Here is a 22,379-nt window from a genome sequence, read left to right on the forward strand (position 1 = left end):
AATTTCAATAAATTAAACATATTCTATGTACAATGGTGATGTATGGAAGAGGTTTGCTAAGTGCTAACTAAGATGGAGACTGAGTGATTTTTATCAGTCCAGGTAGAGAAAAATAATTCATAATCAAAGAGCAGAGACATTGCCTTGATTTGCGATCATTTCTTTATGGTGCTGTTTTATGTTGCGTTTCTGCAGATGGCTAGATTCGTCATGTTCACTGATGGAGCAGGGCATTCAGAAGGAAGATAAGCTGCTATTACGTTACAAGTACTACAACTTTTTTGATCTGAATCCAAAAGTAAGCGAGTCAGCCAAGTTCTATTATTCTCTGCCTCCTATCTCTGCACTAGGATCAGACAAATAAATTAACTCTTACGTGGGAGTATTTGTACATTGCAACGTTGGAGAAGTTATGATATTTAGCTGATTATGGAGATATTTTGAAACACACAAGAACTATTGAGTTCACCTTTTGCACCAAGATCAAACTGATGAAGAGTTTTGATCTTTTAAGTAACACAAAGACCTCAGTGTGACACCCTTGTGCTTACACTGTGGGGGTTAGCTATGACAATAGCTGCAATATCTGACCTGACTTCCCATTGAGGAGACAGTTGTGATATCACTAGCCCTATCACAATGAAGGCAGTTTTTCATCTTTATAATTGGAAAATAATGGTAATATTTGCATGGAGAAAGAAATGGATTTAATGTTCCAGGCTGATAACATTTAATTAACCTTTAATTCAGTGCTGAATCTGTGGAATCTGTTGCCACAGAGGACTTATAGAGGCCAAATCATTAGGTGTATTTAAGGCAGAGTTTGATAGGTTCACGATTAGTAAGAGTTACAGGGAGAAGGTGAGAAAATGTGGTCAAAAAATACACCAGCCATGATTGAATGGTGCAGCAGATTCAATGGGCTGTATAACCCAACTCTGTTCCTGTGTCTGAGTAACACACACAAAATGTTGGAGGAACTTAGCAGGCCAGGCAGCATCTACGGAATATTAACAAAAGGAAAGTAGACTTCCCTTTAATGTTGGGAGTATGTTAAACAAAACTATAGTGATGCACTATCAATTACTCACTCTGAGACGTAAAGGCGAAATATCGGCTTTTATTGACTGGAAGAAGGAACCAGCAGTGAGTGACCATCATACTACATCCTGGAGACTGAGAGGCCGGGCTCAGGCCTCAATCACCTTATACAGGGGTCTGTGGGAGGAGCCACAGGAACAGTCAGCAGGGGGTGTGTCCAGACAGGCACACGTAGTTCACCACATATAGTAACTTAAAAAGGCCTTTTGGCTAAGATCCAAGGGTGTGTGGAAAGGATCCCATATTGAAGGTACATAGTGTGATTATTTTTTATTAAACGAAAGTATCATTAATATTTAAATACCATGCAGTGAATTTTCTGTATCGTTCTAAAACATGCCATTCTGTTCTAGAAAATTCACTTTCCCTCTCAGGGAGGTGTGGGAGTGAGGCGGAGTTGGGAGCAAGAAAAGCTGATACTAGACTATGCTATAGAAAAAAACTGACCTCCAAACATGGAAGGAGTAACTATTATTCTGTTAGCCTAGGTGACTGATCATAACTGTTAGTGTCTATTGACCTAAAACTTCATGATCATATATTGAGCTGAATGCGCCTGACTTCAAACAACTGCTCCCCGAAAAGCAGGCTGATTTTGTAATCATCTGTCCAGCTTCAAACCAGAAGCACAAAAGATTCTGCAGATGCAGGAAATCCAGAGCAACATACACAAAATGCTGGAGGAGCTCAGCAGGTCAAGCAGCACTTACAGAAATTAATAAACAGTCATCGACTGGCCAAGTCTTTGACTGCTCATTCATTTTCACAGATGCTGCCTGACCTGTTGAGGTCCTCCAGCATTTTATGTATGTTCATGCCAGAAGCCTTAGCTGAATCAATGATACTATTGGATATTAGGTGTTATTTAAGGTGCTCCTTTCCTGCCTCTGCCCGCTGTGGGTGCTGTCAGCAGTCAGGTCAATTTCCTTCTCAGCTTCAATGATTCTCCATTGTCACCTTGTAGTCAGATTGAAGCTATCAAATGGGTTTGTTTGGTTTCGGGAGTAGATCATGGTGCCTTTTTCCTGCTTTCCCTGACAGCAGGGGTTGGTAATTCATTGCTCAGTTCTCTCAATGGTGTAGACAGAAGAGACAGCTGTTACAGGAACCTGGGGCAAAAAACAAATAGCTGGAGGAGTTCAGTGACTCAATTGCCATCCAGCCTTGATACAGAACATCAACTGGCCATTACCTAGAGATGCTCCCTGACCCACTGAGTTCTTCCAATAGTTAGCGGTTTTCCTCTCCAATCATGCAGCAGCCGTTGTAATGCTGATATGTTAAATAAATTAGATTAGAATGAGACACCTGGCAGGAAGTAACTTGAATAACTGGTTGTTAACAATAAAGGACCAAAACTCTTTCATTGCCTTTTGTAATAGAGAAAATGTTAACAGCAAATCTCCACTATGTCATATTAATTTAGATGTTATAAATCATTATTGATTTGACACATTCTGGGAAAGGATGTTTTGTTTCTAAAGCTTTTATTTTATTCTCCACAATTCTAATAGAAGGGTTGCTTCCCCTTCTGAAGAGCTTTCAACAATCTGTAATTGCAGATTTTGACTTCATTGCCTACCTTTTTAAGAGATTTAAAGGGCTTGGAAAGGTACAGCAGAGAGTTGTAACCAAAATCTGGGAAATACTGAAGCAATCTGTCCGTGCTGAGGTCTCCTGAACATTGGGGATTGATTGACTGCTCCATTCGGTTGGCAAGGACTTACCCTGAACATCCTGTCCTTGTAATTTGAATTCTCCATTCCCTTGCTGTTATGTCTGTCTGGAATCACAAGAAATTGCAGGCACTGCAACCTACAGCAGCAAATAAAATGCTGGAGGACCTCAGTGGTTCAGGCATTTCTGGAGGGAAATGGATAGTCAACTGGTTTGAATTGAAGAAGGGCCTTGTCCGAAAAATTTGACTGTCCAGTTTCCTATACATTACTGCTTGAGCCATTGAATTCCTCCAGCATTCTAGTTGATGATCTATCTGGCTCTGGGTGCCAGCGTTGGTGAATCCAGTGAGTAGGCTCTCAGAAAGGCATTGGTATGATGACTGGTGAGAGTCTCTGATCAACTCATTTTCTCACCTGAGCCAAAGGGGAGCACTGACAGCCATAGTAGTAACTTCCTGTTAGTCACTATGGACTCTCTTGTTTTGAAGCTTCCTCTCCACAGGCGAAGTTGTTCAGCTGGTTGTTTTACAGGAGTTATGTTCTTTCAGATGTAATGGTATTATGGCAACCCACAAGCCTTATTTCGGCACCTTTGGGACACAACTGAGCTAAGCACTCCCTCGACCCTAGCATGTTGTTCAGTGAGACACCTCAGGACATTGCTTCAGCTTGTTTACCATTCTCCTTTCTCAGCCATAAATATACTTGTTGGCCTCACAATTCAGTTAGAATTCCAAAGTTCACAAATCTTACGTGTTTTATTCTCCTGTCAGATACAGCAAGGTAATCTAGGTGCCTAAATTCTGTGTTCCCCTGTTGCAGACCATCATAATTTAGACCCACTTCTCCTAAAAACTAAAAACCGTTCTTCATCTAAATGCCATGTTGCACACCCTTTTGTGCTAAAGACACTAACAATGCCAGGACCCTTTGCAAATTGTTCAAAAAGGCCTAAGGTAACTTGCATGAAATTTCCTTTTGTTTTCTTGTGCTGATGTGAATAGAACATACTCAGCTTTCCTGGAAATGAGATTAGGAACTTGCTGCATGAGGTGCATTTTCTGTGACAACTCTGATGCATCAGTACAAAACGCAGTTTGGATCAATACTGACACTTTCTCCCCGTTGACTGCAGTATGACGCGGTCCGGATAAACCAGCTGTACGAGCAAGCACGGTGGGCAATTCTGTTAGAAGAAATTGACTGCACTGAAGAAGAAGTGTTGATGTTTGCAGCGTTACAGGTATGTATTACCTGTAATGTAAGACCTGCTTCAGCAAAACCAACAACATGCCCCAGCAGGTTTAAAGAGTACAGATAGATCTCCAACATACCCACCTTTCTTCAGTTAGGATCTAGACTTAAGTTTCTACTTTAGAAAAAAACAGCTTGACTGTCTTGTAGCTAACTGTCAAGGTGTTTTAATAAGATTCATCAAACAAAAACATTGTAGGTAAGGAAGTATTAAAAGACCAGAATTGGCCCACTTTGATCTTGTGTTGCTGTTGCTAGATTTTGAAGGTCATTTAGATTATAACTAGCAATAGGGAATTAAAATAGAAAATGCTAGAAATACTTGGCATCTATAGGGAGAGGAATGTTTCAGATCAGTTTCTTGAGGCCCTCTGTTGGTCAGGGGGCGACCATGAATGTTTTGTCCCATCAATCTACCCGATACGCAAGCCAAGGTAGTACAGTGCGGAGAACGGGCCCTCCTTCTCCACACAGCTGATGAATCCGAAGGAATGGCAGCAGCTGATATAGTTTGGTACCAGTGGCATTTCAGGAGCTGCCAGTCAACGTTGAACTTGGGGACTCTTGCTCCAGATTTTTCCTCAGGGTATACTCCCGAAGCCTTCCCCGTGAGTGGATGTAGCCTCAAGGCAGTGGAGGTTTGAGATCAGAGCTTCCCTTCTCCTAGATGAGCTGACAATCCCCATCTGTCTGAAGCAATTGGTTTTAAGGTGCCAGTAACCTGCCTTTACCCCTTCTGTCAGTAGAAACGGTTCCGCCAGGCTTATTGGCCAAGTCACACATGAAGGGCAGGATCTGGACTGGGTTGTCAGGGGCTATTTGAGATGCACGCCATTGGGGGTATTTAATAGGTAGAGAGTTTATTCCCTCTACTAATCCTGGCTATAATAACCTTACCAAACAATTTCTACTCCCTACAAATATAGTGTGATTTTTCGTGTACTCTCAGTAGCTCTGGATTTTTAAGACTTCCAGAATCTAATTATTTCACATTTGTTTAAATGAAATTAAATTTGTGCTCGAAGACTATATTTACCACAGAATTTAAAAATTTACACTTTAATTGAAATGTGGCAGAATAATTGCTTCACTCTGCAACAATGCCATTTATGCATATTATGACCTGTGGTTATGCTGTACTATTTTTTCCTTCGTTTTAAGGTACATTTAAAACTGCATCTTTTATTTTGGTAGAATACTAGCAGTTAGTTGAATTTTCTTTACTGGCTCACAATACCCTGGGTATTTAATATAACAGCACAAGGTGAAACACTCAGCAAGACACATCAACTCATTTAGAAAAAACATGGATCTGTGACATCAACAAATCAAAGTCCCTCGACCAACTGGCCACTGTTGAACCTTACCACCTCCTGGCAATGAAAGATCGTGGCATAACCCTACGCATCCTTCTCCTCCGCCCATGTGTAAAGAGCCACTTTCAGCAAAAGCAAATGTCAACAATGCCAGTGCAGCTTTCCAGACTCCTCCCATCCATGTACCAATCCCAATTTCTCTTAAAGGTTGAAACTGAACCCACGGTCGATTGAGTTTCTGAGACACCAAGCCCAAGACTTGACACAAATCTTGTGTGTACTAGGCAGTAGTAATCCCTACCTTCCCCTGTGGCTCTGAGAGTGAAATACCTGCAGCAAGATCTCAAGGCACTGAAAAAAAAATACCAGTAGCACTCTCTATGCAAAATCTTCCAAAGTTACTCTCAAGGACAAGTGAACCAGTGTCAGTGGCCACTCCCAGGCAAACATCCCTGGCACTGGGGCCCTCGAGACCCTCAGGGCAACTTTTAGGCAAGCCATTTGATATACCATAGAACCATAGAACCATAGAACATTACAGCACAGAAACAGGCCTTTTGGCCCTTCTTGGCTGTGCCAAACCATTTTTCTGCCTAGTCCCACCGACCTGCACCTGGCCAATATCCCTCCAATACACCTCTCATCCACGTACCTGTCCAAGTTTTTCTTAAATGTTAAAAGTGAGCCCACATTTACCACTTCATCTGGCAGCTCATTCCACACTCTCACCACTCTGTGTGAAGAAGCCCCCCACCCAATGTTCCCTTTAAGCTTTTCCCCCTTCACCCTTTACCCATGTCCTCTGGGTTTTTTTCTCCCCTAGCCTCAGTGAAAAAAGCATTCACACTATCTAAACCCATCATAATTTTATATAACTCTATCACGTCTCCCCTCATTCTTCTATGCTCCAGGGAATAAAGTCCTAACCTATTCAACCTTTCTCTGTAACTCAGTTTCTCAAGTCCCGGCAACATCCTTGTAAGCCTTCTCTGCACTCTTTCAACCTTATTAATATCTTTCCGGTAATTCGGTGACCAAAACTATACACAATACTCCAAATTCAGTCTCACCAATGCCATATACATCCTCACCATAATATTCCAACTCTTAGACTCAATACCTTGATTTATAAAGGCCAATGTACCAAAAGCTCTCTTTACTACCCTTTCTACCTGTGACACCACTTCTAGGGAATTTTGTATCTGTATTCCCAGATCCCTCTGTTCTACTGCACTCCTCAGTGCCCTGCCATTTAGTTTGTATGTCCTACCGTGGTTTTTCCTTCCAAAGTGCAATACCTCACACTTGTCTGTATTAAGCTCCATCTGCCATTTCTCAGCCCATTTTTCCAGCTGGTCCAAATCCCTCTGCAAGGTTTGAAAACCTTCCTCACTGTCCACTACACCTCTAATCTTTGTATCATTAGCAAATTTGCTGATCCAATTTGCCACATTATCATCCAGATCATTGATATAGATGACAAATAACAATGGACCCAGCACTGGTCCCTGTGGCACACCACTAATCACAGGCCTCCACTCAGAGAAGCAATCCCCCACTACCACTCTCTGGCTTCTTCCATTGAGCCAATGTCTAATCCAATTCACTACCTTACCATGTATACCTAGTCACTGAATCTTCCTAACTAACCTCCCAAGCGGGACCTTGTCAAATGCCTTACTGAAGTCCATGTAGACAACATCCACTGCCTGCCCTTCATCCACTTTCCTTGTAACCATCTCAAAAAACTCTAATAGATTGGTTAAACATGGCCTACCATGCACAAAGCCGTGTTGACTCTCCCTAATAAGTCCCTGTCTATCTAAATACTTGTAGATCCTATATCTCTTAGTACTCCATCCAATAATTTACCTACTACCGATGTCAAACTTACTGGCCTATAATTTACTGGATTACTTGTAGAGCCTTTTTTAAACAACGGAGCAAAATGAGCTACCCTCCAATCCTCCGGCACCTCACCTGTAGATACTGACGTTTTAAGTATATCTGCCATCAGATTCTATACCAAGCTCAGTCATGGGAGGAGATGAGCAGGACGTCTCCTTGAAGGAATGTGACATCCCCACTGGCCCCTTGCCATTCAAACTGGAGTAGTCATATTCAGGATGGTTTTGAGAATTTTGAAGTCTTACATTGGGAACTCGTAGAGCCCCTGCACAAGGAGTGCACTACTCACAATCTAGCCACTTGCTTGCTCTGACAGCTATAACTTGTCCCAACTGTGGAATATCTATAGTTCACATGTCGACCAAATCAGCTCCTTCAAAACCCACAGGAGCAGAGGCAAATCTCCCTTCTCACAGGGTACTGTCTAAAAAGATTAAAAGCAAGTCATGTTTGATGAAAGCAAATTGTGCATTTTGATTCACCGCCATGTAAAAAAGATTTAGGTAATATGATTGATGTACATTTGGCTTTTCATAAGGTGGTTGCTATGTCCTACATTAAAACTATTTAGGAAGTGCAGACAATATGAAAACAAAATGTCAGGAACACCATGGATGGGAAATTGGCATATTGACTGAAGAGTGAGTCATGGTATATAGTTTTTTTTCAACTTTGAGGGAGTCGGGCATAATGCTGGTGACATAATTGCTACCATTCATAGATACAAATGATCCTAATGGATGTCAAGTGCAAAAATACAAAGTTTAGGAAATTCTCAACCAATTTATGGCTAAAGAGGAGGGAATAGTTGTATCTTAATAGTTTAAATTCCATCTCCATTTCTCAGCCCTTCTTTCTAACTGATCCAGATCCCACTGCAAGCTTGGATATCTTTCCTTACTGTCCACTATGCCCTCAAGTCTTGGTGTCATCTGCAAAATTTGCTGATCCAGTTAACCACATCCAGGTCATTGATATAAATGATAAATAACAATGGACCCAGCATCAACCCCTGCAGCATAATACAGTTCACAGGCCTCCAGTCAGAGAGGCACAGGGATCTTTGCTATTTTGTGTTTTAATCCTGTGCACAGCAATGCAATTATCTATTAACTGTTCATGGGATGGGCATGCATATTAATAGAATTCAAAGAATGCCATTACTTTCTGAAAATACAATGTACAGCTATCACCTGAAGCATTGGAGCATAACTATATATTCATATCATGTTTCATTTATAAAGCAGCGATCTTTTACAATTAAAAATCAGTAAACTGTGCCATAAGATCTCAGTGCTAATTTGATTTTCAAGAACAAGGAAATAATTGCAACATCTACATTCTTAGTTACACTTGGTTTCACACACTGCAGTTACAGAAATAGTGAAATGTTGCATGCAGGTTTCCACAGAAATTTTAATAATTAGTTTATAAAATTGGGTACTTGTACTTAAAGTTTTATGTCTAAGAATGTTCTGGGGAAAGTGCATTTTGCTATAATCTTTGAGTAAATTTTAAAATATTATTTCAGTATCACATAAGCAAGTTATCACTACTATCTGAGCCAGAAGACTACACAAATGAGCAAGATGTAGATGAAGTTGAGGCTGCCCTTACCAATCTAGAGGTGACACTTGAAGGTGGAAAAATCGACAAAACTTTGGTAAGTACTTGTTAGTAAAAATTCTTACTGAAAAAAAATTGTATTTTATTTATCAGTCAAATAATTACAGATATTTAGGGTGCCTTTGCTTATTTAGTATATAGGTAGTCCCTGAGTTACGAACGTCCGACTTACTGACAACTCTTACTTACGAACCGAGGAAGGAGAACTCCGACTGCCATTTTAAGTCGGATCGCGATGCCGTCCACCATTTTAAGTCATTGCCGTTAACACTGTGTTGAGTGTGTAACTTCGTATTTGGCTTAAATTTTTCTTAGCAAGATCCACCCTGTCCCGGTCGGCTGGTGGCGCAGTGAGATCAGCGCCGGGCTGGAGAATGGAGTTTCCTGAGTTCAATCCAGTGACAGCCCACTCCCGCGCCGGGTTGATGTCGATCCAGTGTTACGTACTCGTGACACATGACAGTGGTGCCCCTGTCATGTGACTGGGGTTGAAGCTGTACTGGTCTTGAGGTGATGGTCTTGTGATGGTGGAATGACGTCATTTTCCCGCCAGTAGAGATCATGTGACGGGTTTTTTTTACAGATTATGAAAGGTAGACCACCCTGTGAGGAGGGGCAGTTCGTGGCTGGATTTGCCAGGTTGACTTCATGCCACTGCGTGTTTTAAGTGATGACGCAGTTTAGTTGAAGGATGAAGTTTTTATTTAATGCCTAAAGTTTAAAAGGTCATTGCCGGCAGGTTCTTTATGATTCTGCTTGTTCGAGAAATTAGTGGAGAGTGAAGATTGGAAGTTCGGAAGTTAAAGATCGAGGAGAATCGCTTTCTACGGTGAAACGGGGGCGACCTTTGTTTGATCCTTATTTGGAAGGATTTCGTTGACTATCTTCGTGTTAATCCCTAGGTTTAACTAGAAAGGATTGAAGGTAGTGGAGAAGGAAAGGTCAGTGCCTTTAAGCCGTTCTGTTTCGTAAATTCTTCGTGGGAAGTTCGACGTCGGGGATCGAAGCAAGCGACGTGAAAGAGAACCTAAATCATCCTATAAAGTCTCTCCTTTTAAATGGACTGTGAGGATATCGAACTTTTGGCAATACCACTTTTAAGAACTGTTTTTTGGAATATCACTTTAAGAACTGTTTGGGCTGCCGCTCAGCAGCTGTTTCCGGTTACGTTAGTGTTTGTTTACTTTTGGGGGGTTTGTTTTCGGTGTTTAATAAACGTGTTGTTTGTTATAAGAAACCCTTGCCGAACTCATATATTTATTGTTGCCTGAATATGTAACATTAAATATGTGGGCTTGTCCGGGATTGAATCATTTGAGTTTAAATGCTTGCAAACTTTTGAATCGGTGTTTTGGGAACGGAGATTACTCAGTTCTTTTGTTTGGCTTGTTGTGGTATTCGGCAGCAATGAATATTGATGAGTTTCTGGCTTCGCCTGCTGCGGAGGTGTTGGCGAAGGCGATAAAAACTGAGGTGTTTGAGATAGCTAGTAGATTGCAACTTAAAGGTATTTTGCAGACTACATCTAAGGCTGTGATACAGAGAAAAATCGCGTCACACTATGTGGATTTGGGTGTTTTTGATTTTAGAGTCGTTTCAAATAAGTAATCTGGAGATGCAGTTGCAAATCGAACAAATGAAATTGGAACAAAGTAAAGCTGATTTGGAGAGGTCTAAATTGGAGATGGATCAGAAAAAGAGAGAATTTGCATATGCAATAGAGGAATTAAGGTCTGGAAATCAGTCTTCTGGTTCTAAAAAACCGTTTGTTGCTAGTCAAGAAATTAAATTGGTTCCTCCAATTAGTGAAACAGAAGTGGAAAGGTATTTTCAACATTTTGAAACTATTGCTCGGATGTCAGAGTGGCCGAAAGATAAATGGTCAGTGTTGCTACAGAGTGTAATTAAAGGCAAAGCACAACAAGTTTACACAGCTTTAACAGCTGCGCAAGCACTTGATTATGATATTGTAAAGAGGCATATCTTAAACGCATATGAGTTAGTCCCAGAAGCATATAGGGAAAGATTCAGAAGTTTGAAAAAGTCTGTAGAAAAAACTTATGTGGAATTTGCCTATGATAAAGCTATGTGTTTTGAGAGATGGGTTTCTTCTAAAAATGTAAATGGGGACTATGATACATTGAGAGAGCTGATTTTAATGGAGGAATTTAAAAGAAGCATTCCTGTTGAAGTACGGACCTACTTGAATGAGAAGGATACTGATAAATTGCAGGACTGTGCTAGATTAGCTGATGAGTATGTTTTGATCCATAAGAATAAATTTCCTCAGGGCAGAAATTTTAAGAGGAAAAATAACATGGAGACTCCAGGTAAATCTGAAATTAAATCAGAGGTTAATGAGAAAGTTGATGAGAAAGGAAAGCCTGTGAAGGTGAGACAGTTTGGTCTTATTTGTAACTATTGTAAGAAGCCTGGCCATGTAATAACTAACTGTTTCAAATTGAAAAAGAAAGAGAAGGAAGCAGTTCTAGATGCTTGTGTGCAACATACTTAAGCACCTGTAAAGTTACAGGGTTTGATAAAAACCAATGAGGCTTTGTTAGAGTCTGACCAAGTTAGAAAGGGATATGATCATTTTATAACTGAAGGGTTTGTATCCTTGAAGGAAGGATCTACTCTGGTGCCAATAAAAATCCTTAGGGATACTGGAGCTTCTCAATCACTGATGTTAGACAGTGTGTTGAAGTTTAATGAAGAGTCTGATACTGGTGAGGTAAATTACATGAGAGGTGTTGGAAGTGATTTTATGCCTGTACATTTACATAAAGTAAATTTAAAGTCAGGGTTAGTTACTGGATTTGTTAAAGTAGGATTACAGCATAGCTTACCTGTGAAGGGTATTTCTTTATTGTTAGGTAATGATTTGGCAGGTGGACAAGTTTTTCCTGAAGTGTATTTGACAATGGAGTCAGAGGAACCAGAGTTGAATTCTAACACAGATTCTTCCTGTGTTGTGACTAGAGCTATGGCTAAAAAGATTGATGCGCAGAATGAGGTTGTTATTCAGGACTGTTCAACTCAGGATTCGAGTTTTGAGGATGTGTCAGAGACTTTCTTATCTTCGTTGTTTGAACAAGATTCTTGGAGTAAGTCTGTCTATAAAGATTTATCTTTGTCTCGGAAGGAGATGATAGCAGAGCAGAATAGAGACTCTGAGATTATAAAATTAAGAGAGCAGGTTTTACTAGATAGTGAAATTGATAAGGTGCCAGTAGGATATTACTTGGAAAAAAGAGTGTTGATGAGGAAGTGGAGATCGCCTACAATTCCTGCAAGTGAGGATTGGAATGTTGTTTACCAGGTAGTTGTTCCAAAAGTTTATCGAAATGAGATTTTGACTTTAGCTCATAGTGTGCCTTTAGGTGGACATCAAGGGGTAAGGAAAACTGTGGACAAGATTTTAAAACATTTTTACTGACCTGGTCTAAGAAAAGATGTGGCGATGTTTTGTAAAATGTGCCATACTTGTCAAATTGTGGGTAAACCAAATCAGGTTACACCAGTAGCTCCATTACAACCTATCCCAGCATTTGGTGAACCATTTTCTAAAGTTATTGTAGATTGTGTTGGTCCATTACCAAAGACAAAAACTGGTTATCAGTATTTGTTGACTATCATGTGTACTTCTTCTAGGTTTCCAGAGGCAGTACCACTTAGGAATATAAAAGCTAAAACTGTGACAAAGGCCCTTATAAATTTTTTTACTTATTTTGGATTACCTAAGGAGATACAAACTGATCAAGGCAGTAATTTTATGTCTGGATTGTTTCAACAGATAGTTTATAAATTGGGAGCTAAGCAAATCACTTCATCTGCATACCATCCAGAATTGCAGGGTGCCTTGGAGAGGTTTCATTCTACCCTCAAGAATATGATTAGGACATTTTGTGTGGAAAATGAAAGTGACTGGAATGAGGGTATAAACTTACTTTTATTTGCAGTAAGGGAATCGGTACAGGAATCTTTAGGTTTTAGTCCATTTGAACTTGTGTTTGGGCATAGAGTTAGAGGACCTTTAGCTTTATTGAAAGAACAGTGGATTAATAAGGAAGTACACACTAATTTGTTGGACTATATTTTGAAATTTAAGGACAGGTTACATAAAGCTTGTAGCTTAGCTAAGGAAAATTTAAAGTTGGCTCAGGAGAAAATGAAGACTTGGTATGATAAAGAAGCTAGGATGAGGATGTTTAAGCCTGGAGATAAGGTGTTGGTTCTTTTCCCAGTGCAGACAAATCCTTTACAAGCTAGATTTCATGGTCCTTATGAAATTGTGTCTAAAATCAATGATGTGGATTACGTGGTAAAAACTCCAGATCGTAGAAGGCCAACACAACTTTGCCATATAAATATGATAAAACCATATTTTGAGAAACAATCTGATACTGTGACTGTTGTGGTTAGTGAGAATGAGTTTGATTTAACTAGGAACATGATAGATGATTCATCTGACTTTCACTCTAAATGCAACATTGTTTCTGTTAGGTTACCAAATTCAACCATTCTGGAAAATATTGATGAAAAATTAGCACATTTACAGTTAGAGCAGAGACAACAGATGAAGGAGTTAATTTTTAAGTATGAGGAGTTGTTTCCAGATGTTCCGAGAAGTACTACTATAGCTTCACATGATGTAGATGTTGGAGATGCCAAACCTATTAAACAACATCCATATAGGATGAACATGGAAAAATGTGAACTTGCTGAGAAAGAAATTGAATATATGTTAGAGAATAATATCATTAGACATTCTAACTCGAATTGGAGTTTGCCATGTGTAATGGTGCCAAAACCAGATGGTAGTATTAGGTTTTGTACGGATTATAGGAAGGTGAATGCTGTAACGAAAACAGATGCATATCCAATTCTTAGAGTAGATGATTGTGTAGATAAAGTTGGAAAAGCAAAGTTCCTTACAAAGATTGATTTATTGAAGGGGTATTGGTGTGTTCCATTAACGGACAGAGGTAGAGAGATTTCTGCATTTGTAACTCCATCTGGGTTATATGAGTATAATGTTCTTCCATTTGGGATGAAGAATGCCCCAGGTACTTACCAGAGGATGATTAACTCTGTGATTCAGGGATTGAAAGACACAGATGCTTATATTGATGATTTAGTGACAGGAAATGATACTTGGGAAGCACACATTATTGCGATGGAGAAATTGTTTGAAAGGCTTTCAAAAGCTAACTTAACTATTAATTTAGCTAAGAGTGAATTTGGACATGCCACTGTGACTTATCTTGGTTATGTTGTGGGTCAAGGTAAGGTAGCTCCTGTTCAGGCAAAAGTTCAGGCAATTTTAGAGATTCCCACTCCAACGGGGAAAAAGACTCTCAGAAGGTTTTTGGGAATGGTAGGATATTATCAGAAATTTTGTAAGAATTTTGCTAATGTTGCCCTTCCATTAACTAACCTTCTGCAGAAGAATGAGAAGTTTGTATGGACGGTGCCTTGTCAAGAAGTATTTGAAAAAATTGAAAACAATGATAAGTCAACAACCTGTGCTTAAGGCACCTGACTTTGGAAAACCTTTTTCATTGGCTGTGGATGCTAGTGATGAGGCTGCAGGAGCAGTAATAATGCAAATGAATGAGGGTGATGAGGTTGATCATCCAGTAGGCATCAAATAAACTATTCGACAATAGAGAAAGAATTGTTATCTCTTGTTTCAGCTTTGGAATATTTTGAGGTATATGTTAGTACAACTCAAAAACCACTTATTGTTTACACTGATCATAATCCGTTAGTTTTCCTGAGTAAGATGAAAAACAAAAACAGGAGATTATTAAATTGGAGTTTGATGTTACAAGAGTACAATATTATGATAACTCATATTAAAGGTAAAGATAATGTGGTTGCTGATTGTCTATCTCGATGTTGAATGTACACTGTAATTTTTTTTTGGAGTGTTTTTTTTTCAATTGTAACACACCTACTGTATTGTGAGTTATAAGCTGTTATATGATGGTATTGTATATGTCATAAAATTTATACCTTTGTTTTTCTTGTAAGCAATTGTTAAAAATTTTTGTTCTTGTCAGACCAAAATTGTTTTTTTGGAGGGAGATGTTATGTACTCGTGACACATGACAGTGGTGCCCCTGTCATGTGACTGGGGTTGAAGCTGTACTGGTCTTGAGGTGATGGTCTTGTGATGGTGGAATGACGTCATTTTCCCGCCAGTAGAGATCATGTGACGGGTTTTTTTTTACAGGTTATAAAAGGTAGACCCCACCCTGTGAGGAGGGGCAGTTTGTGGCTGGATTTGCCAGGTTGACTTCATGCCACTGCGTGTTTTAAGTGATGACGCAGTTTAGTTGAAGGATGAAGTTTTTATTTAATGCCTAAAGTTTAAAAGGTCATTGCCGGCAGGTTCTTTATGATTCTGCTAGTTCGAGAAATTAGTGGAGAGTGAAGATTGGAAGTTCAGAAGTTAAAGATCGAGGAGAATCGCTTTCTACGGTGAAACAGGGGCGACCTTTGTTTGATCCTTATTTGGAAGGATTTCGTTGACTATCTTCGTGTTAATCCCTAGGTTTAACTAGAAAGGATTGAAGGTAGTGGAGAAGGAAAGGTCAGTGCCTTTAAGCCGTTCTGTTTCGTAAATTCTTCGTGGGAAGTTCTACGGCGGGGATCGAAGCAAGCAACGTGAAAGAGAACCTAAATCGTCCTATAAAGTCTCTCCTTTTAAATGGACTGTGAGCATATCGAACTTTTGGCAATACCACTTTTAAGAACTGTTTTTGGAATATCACTTTAAGAACTGTTTTTGGAATATCACTTTAAGAACTGTTTGGGCTGCCGCTCAGCAGGTGTTTCCGGTTACGTTAGTGTTTGTTTACTTTTGGGGGGGGTTTGTTTTCGGTGTTTAATAAACGTGTTGTTTGTTATAAGAAACCCTTGCCGAACTCATATATTTATTGTTGCCTGAATATGTAACACCAGTGACTCCTGTACCATCTGTGCCTGGTTGATGTCGAGCGCTCAACTCGACCTCATAAAAAAACACCGCCACCTCCAGTTTAAATTCCCACATGGAATACTGTGGAGGATCAAATACTGTACCCAAACCAGTACAGCCCCCACTTGTCCCATTTAACCTGTCTCAGTGCGATGGACTTTCGGACCCGGGGAATTTCGTGCAGTGGACATTAGGACCCAGTGGACCTCGGGAGCCAGCGGAGGTCAGGACCCGCCGCCCACAGTGTTTCTGTTCTGTTGATTGGAAGCAATCACGATTGAAAATAAAGTGGAAATAATAAAGTGTTTGGAAAGAGTTGAAACACCATCGTTCTTTGAAAAAGCATTAGGCTACAGTCGGTCAACAATCGGAACAATTTTAAAGGATAAAGCGAGAATAATGGAGCATGTGAAAGGCCCTGCCCTGATGAAAGCTACAATTATTACTAAGCAACACAGTGGTTTAATTATTGGAATACAGAAACGTTTCTTTAGTGTTTTATATGCATAGAAAGGTAAAATGTATACTATATACTAAGACATACATTTGACACTAAATAATACCAGATGTACTTGTTCCGACTTAAGTACAAATCCAACTTAAAGACAGACTCAGGAATGGAACTCATACGTAACCCAGGGACTGCCTGGATTGAAGCTCTGTGCTTCAAAATGAGTACACAATTTGATATTTGTGTCAAAGTGCAATTTTAGAGCATAAGATGCAGGAGCAGAATTAGGCCATTTGGCCCATCAAGTCTACTCTGCCATTTCATCATGGCTGATCCACTTTTCCTCTCATCCCCAGTCTCCAGCCTTCTCCCCGTATCCCTTCGTGCCCTGGCCAATCAAGAATTCTGGTAATTTGTTATAAATGAACTTGATATAAAATGCAAATTTGAAGCATTTAAGATTTCTCTTGACTTTATCACGTGGGACATTGTTTTGTTCAAGTTTGTTTGTTGGGCTTGACAGTAAAATTGCATTTGCTGAATACGTTACTTCATTTATCAGTGATTGCAAAGTGTATTGAGTTTAATAAATTAGTTGGAAATGGACGGTAGAGAGGAATATTATTTAAATATGAAACCTTGCACTTTTCTGTTGATTTACTAAGACTGCATGCAAAACGTTGAGGACACTGTGATGTAAAAATAGCTGAATAATATTAAATTGTACAGGTCATACCTAAATCAACTGAGCAACTCTATCTCTGATATCTAATTACTGGGCCAACAACTGTCTGAAGTGTAAGACTCATTGTCCTAAGAACTGAACAAAATAACTGCATTGTTTCATAATCTTGTCTACTGAAAAGCACCCCATACAAGTTGCTCTGTGGTCAGAAGCCCTTGAGGACAAGTCATGAAGATTTTGATCACCTTAGAGTCTCTCATATTATTGGATAATAGATAGGAAGGTGTTTTATTAGAGGACTGAAGTGCAAGTTGACCAGACAGGGATGTGTACAAGACAACAACCTTGCGCACAACATCAGTCGGACAAAGGAATTGATTGTGGACTTCAGGAAGGGAAAGTCGAGAGAACACACACCAGTCCTCATTGTGGGATCAGCAGTAGAAAGGGTGAGCAGTTTCAAGTTCCTGGGTGTCACATCTCTGAAGATCTATCCTGGGCCCAACATACTGACATGATTACAGAGAAGGCATGAAAGTCAGCGACAATATTTCACAGGGAGTTTGAGGAGTCTTTGTGTGTCACCAAAGATTCTAGCAAATTTCTACAGATGTACTGTGGAGAGCAGTTTAACAGGTTGCATCACTTTCTGGTATGGAGGGGCCACTGCATAAGATTGGAAAAAGCTGCAGAAAGATGTAAACTCAGCCAGCTCCATCATGGACAGTAGGCTCAGGACACCTTCAAATGGCAATTCTCCAAAAAGGTGGCATCTATCATTTAAGGACCTTCTCCCACCCACCCCCAATCTATGCCCTCTTCTCATTGCCACCATCAAGGAGGAGATACAGGACCCTGAAGAGACACACTCGGTGTTTCAGGAACAGCTTCTTCCCCTCATCAGATTTCTGAATGGACAATGAGTCCATTTACCTCACTTACCTTGCTGCCTTCTCGCACTACTTGTTTAATTTTTTATGTCTAACTGTAATTTATAGTTTTATTATGTATTGCGCTGCTACAATTAAAAATAATTCTGATAAGTTTACTGGCTATAGGAGAGGCTCAATAACCAGCATGTCCTTCATTTGAGTGATTGATTATATGCACAAGCACCCACAAGCTGGATGATTATTTGGAGGAGGCTGGCTCTACCACTCCTTGTGCTCTCTCCTTCCAATTCTGTGCATTCCCAGATCCCCAGTAGATGTTGGTTTCATGCACTTCTTTAATATTCGACTTACACCTGGGGAATAGTCTCACTGCCATTCTGAAAATAAAATTTCTGGAGTGTTCCACATTGATGATGCCTTGCTACCCAGCGCTGCACCTGACTCCGCCATCTTGCCTCTCTGCCACAATGATCACAGGGACACTGCCCCTTTACATTTTAGTATCATGTTGACAGTTTAAGTGCAAACTCTTGAATGATGTTGTACAGCTGATAGAGAGTGGCTTTCAATAAGTTCAAGAGCTGAGTGAGAAAAACAAACTTGATACGTGTATTTCATTTCGATGAATTTTGTAGTATAGTGTTTTTACAGAAATTTCAGTTTGCAAAATTAAGGACAACTCATTTATAAATAAGTCACGCACCCACACTTCCAGAAATAATTGCACATTTGGATACAAGAATCCCATAAATCTTTCATCTTTCATTTCATTGAAAGAAATGAGGTTTCTAATATGCTTAGTCTCTTCAGAGTTCCGAACCACATACTACAAAAGAATAAAACACAGTAAACAGTTCAGTAATTAAATTCAGCAGCTGTTACAAATGAGCAAGTAAAAACATTTCTTCACTGACTTTCCAGAGAGTGGAACAACGAGTGATGAAATTCCAACAAAAAATATCTGCCCAAAGCTGTAGATTTATTGTTTATAATTACAATGTAAAATGGAAGAGATATATAATTATCACTAAGTTTTTATTCTTTGAAAATGGGTCCCATGCCTCTGTATCTTCTTGCCTTTCTTTGCGTCTTCTACAATTAACTATTCCAGTTCTCTCCTGGTTGCTGACAGGAGTGAATAGATTAATTCTGTTTCTCTTCTAGTGGTTGCTCATGGCATCACCTGATATAACTGCTTCCCCCAGCCTGGAGATGGAGATATGAAACAGAAATATATCACGTTTCCTATACCTACTATATACTTCTGCAAAGAGAATGTAGAGAGAAACCTACTAAACAAGATTTGTATCTTGGTGTCCCTCCTGTCTCTGCTGAGGAAGAGGGAACAAGGAATGCTGAATCAGAGTGGAAGTAGCAGAGACACAAGTGGTTCACTGTTTCAGCTCTTAAAGCAGCTGTAGGGGGATTTAAGCAATTTCAAATATTACTAGCAGATTAGTGACCAATAGTAACTTATTGGTTAACTTTTAGCAATAATCACAATAGTAAATGTACGCTCATTGGACAATATTAGGTTCACCTACTTGTTAACACAGATATCTAATCAGCCAGTCATAGCGCAGCAGCTCAATGCATAAAAGCATGCCGAAATGGGCAAGAGGTTCAGTTCTTGTTCAGACCAAACATCAGAATAGGAAGAAATGTGATCCAAGTTACTGACAGTGGTACTAGATGAGACGGCTTGACTACCTCAGAAATTGCTGATCTGGGATTTTGGCACCTAACAATCCATAGGCTTTACAGAAAATAATACAAAAACAAAGAAACATCTAGCGTGCTGCAGTTCTGTGGGCAAAAATGACTTGGTAATGAAATAGGTCAGAGGAGAATGTCCGGACTGATTCAAGCTGGCTGGAAGGTGACAGAAGCAATCATACATTACAACAGTGGTGTGCAGAAGAGCATCTCTGAACGTACAACACATCAAACCTCGAAGTGCATGGGCAGAAGATTCCAAACATACCCTCACTGGCCTCGGAGTGTAACCATCCTGCTAGGTTGGCTTGACGGTCTTGTAGTAATACCACGTGTATGGGTTTGGTGGATTCTGTTTCTCAAGTAATGACAGGTGGGCTGGCAGTTAGGTACCAGGTTCTAATGAAGCTGGGACCTTGTGCTGACTCAGAACCAGGCAAGTTCCCCAGAGATCTGTCACAAAGCCTAGTTTCTCTCAAATTGGTGGAGAGCAAGCCTAACTGATCAGTGTGGTCCGGCGCGGTGCCTCTCCAGTTGAAGTGTATAGTCCCCAACAGGAGGGAATGTTTTGCTAACCGTTTGGACTTTATCTTCTAATAATGTTAGCAGGTTATTACCTGTACAAGGTTGACAACACTGTAAAGAAGAGGAAATATGTGTAAATGACATTCAAATAACATTGCGAATAATACCTTTATATTATTAAAACTACATTTTAATTAAAACAAGGAAATAAATAAAATTAAATGCAAGTTGTTGAATCCAATTCAATAAAATTGACTTGAACATATCCACTATTACTTCAGGTTTTTTCCCCTCACCAGTGCTAGGCAGAAAGTTCAGAGGGCTCATTGAACCTCTGCCAGGTGTACAATGATTAGATTTTCGGTAAATTCCTATGATATTCTGGCTGGCTTATTTGATGTTCTTGTAATTATTAGTAGATATCAAAACTGCTTGCTGGAAGAATATCAAAAATTTAGAAACATCTCCCAAAGGATGACAGTTTCATGCCTTTCTTTACGTTAGTTGCAAATTTAAAAGGAAATACTTCATTCACATCACTTGATGTTTAAAGAAGCCAGTCCCTTTCTGCAGGATTCAACAAGATTATGACAGAAACAAACTGAAAAGCATGCAATTGGTCTGGCTTATTTGGAAGACTTGCATCCACAGTTTCAAATATTTGCTCCTTTCTCCATAATTTTTCATGAACTTTTACTTCCATGTCCTTCTGAGCAAGTTCATTTATAAGTTTTTACATAAATTTTATTCCATGTTTATCCATGGTTTTAATTTTCTCCAATAGAGTTCACTGGGAGTACATTTGCAGTGAAATCTCGATCTACTATTGTTGTATCCCATGTTTCCATGATGTCAAATATTCTATTTCTTTCCAGTTTGCATTGTCTTAGTATATTTCCTATCATCTGTCTCTTTTCCCTTCCATTTCAGGCCTAAACTATCGTCTTCATTACTGATAACGTTGGTGGGTTATCCTTAGCACAAAATTCTTGACCTTTTTCAGCTGCCCCAGCTTTAATAAAACATCTTTGAAACTGAAAAATAGTCAAAAAAAAACACCAGAATATTTATGGGAGGACAATTGACAGGGAAAGTGGGTGGACAATCTCAATGGAGAAATGAAAAGTCTTGAAAATACAAAACAATATCTAGCATGTGAAAAGTTTGTTATATGAAGAGCAAAAATGACATTATCCTCGATACAGCTACCTGGAAAGATACAGCAGCTGTTTCACATAATTATAAACATGAATTTGCATTCAAAACCTATATTAAATTCTAATGTTTGCTCTAATTGTATTCCTTTTTCAAAGAATGTAAATTAATATGATTTAAAAATAATTACAGTACCTGCTTTTATTTTAGGAGGATATCACAGACATCCCAAAGTTAGCAGATTATCTTAAAATTTACAGGTAAGTAAATAAATGGGTTGATTATAACATATTTACCTTGCATAATGGCATAATGTAAAACAAGTTGTTTAATTGTTCTGTATTTAATTCAAAATTGGAAGCATGTTGTGCATAAGTTGTAATTAGATTTGAAGAAGTGGGTAACATGTTCTCCAGCTTCAATAGTGAGGTACCAACAATGAAATCTGTTTGCTAAACATTCATGTTTGGTAAATAGATTTCATTGACTTAACATCCAAACTCCTCAGCCAATGGTGGTTAATTTATTTGGAGCATCACGTAAGGACACTGCAGATTTATTTGCAATATTAATGTCTACATTATAACAATCATTCTACAATAGGAGGCTTTTAAATTTCAAACACTCTTAGGAATTCTCTATTAAATTCTGCAGATTGAGCTTGAGTCACATACCCATGGAGTTGAGTTACATTTACAATTTGGATTTGTATGGTACCTTATTTGTTAAAAATAGATATTTTCAAAAGCTGTGTTGACTGATCTGATATTTTGCCACATTTTCTATTAAGTTCTATATTAGCAAGCAAAAGTCTGTGTTCCTAGCAATGTTTCCCACCCATAAGAGCCTAGATGTATTTATTCATGATGGATAAAGCCTACAGTATCATATCCATGTACAATTAAAATATCTTGAATTACCTTTTGTCTGGCTTTGTTGCAATGCTTAACTGGTGAAGGGTGCAAGAGGGCGCAGTAAAATTGAAGAAGTCCTTTAGATAATTAATTGGATTAATATAGAAATAGTTCTTAAAGAAAATTAAATATAAGGCATCATGTTCTTCAAACTAAAGCAATGGTCTT

The 22,379-nt window shown here is 39.2% G+C and overlaps 1 protein-coding gene across 1 annotated transcript in view; it reads left to right on the forward strand.

Annotated features, from left to right (window-relative positions):
- fermt1 (FERM domain containing kindlin 1) overlaps window positions 1-22,379 on the forward strand; it is a 79,529-nt gene that overhangs the window by 35,273 nt on the left and 21,877 nt on the right. The window contains exons 7-10 of the mRNA XM_059985250.1: window positions 196-298; window positions 3,916-4,023; window positions 8,790-8,921; window positions 21,508-21,557. Of these exons, the coding sequence (XP_059841233.1) occupies window positions 196-298; window positions 3,916-4,023; window positions 8,790-8,921; window positions 21,508-21,557 (393 nt within the window). The remainder of the gene's footprint in view (window positions 1-195; window positions 299-3,915; window positions 4,024-8,789; window positions 8,922-21,507; window positions 21,558-22,379) is intronic.

The sequence above is a fragment of the Hypanus sabinus genome, chromosome 12 (assembly GCF_030144855.1).
Source record: "Hypanus sabinus isolate sHypSab1 chromosome 12, sHypSab1.hap1, whole genome shotgun sequence".
Lineage (NCBI taxonomy): Eukaryota > Metazoa > Chordata > Chondrichthyes > Myliobatiformes > Dasyatidae > Hypanus > Hypanus sabinus.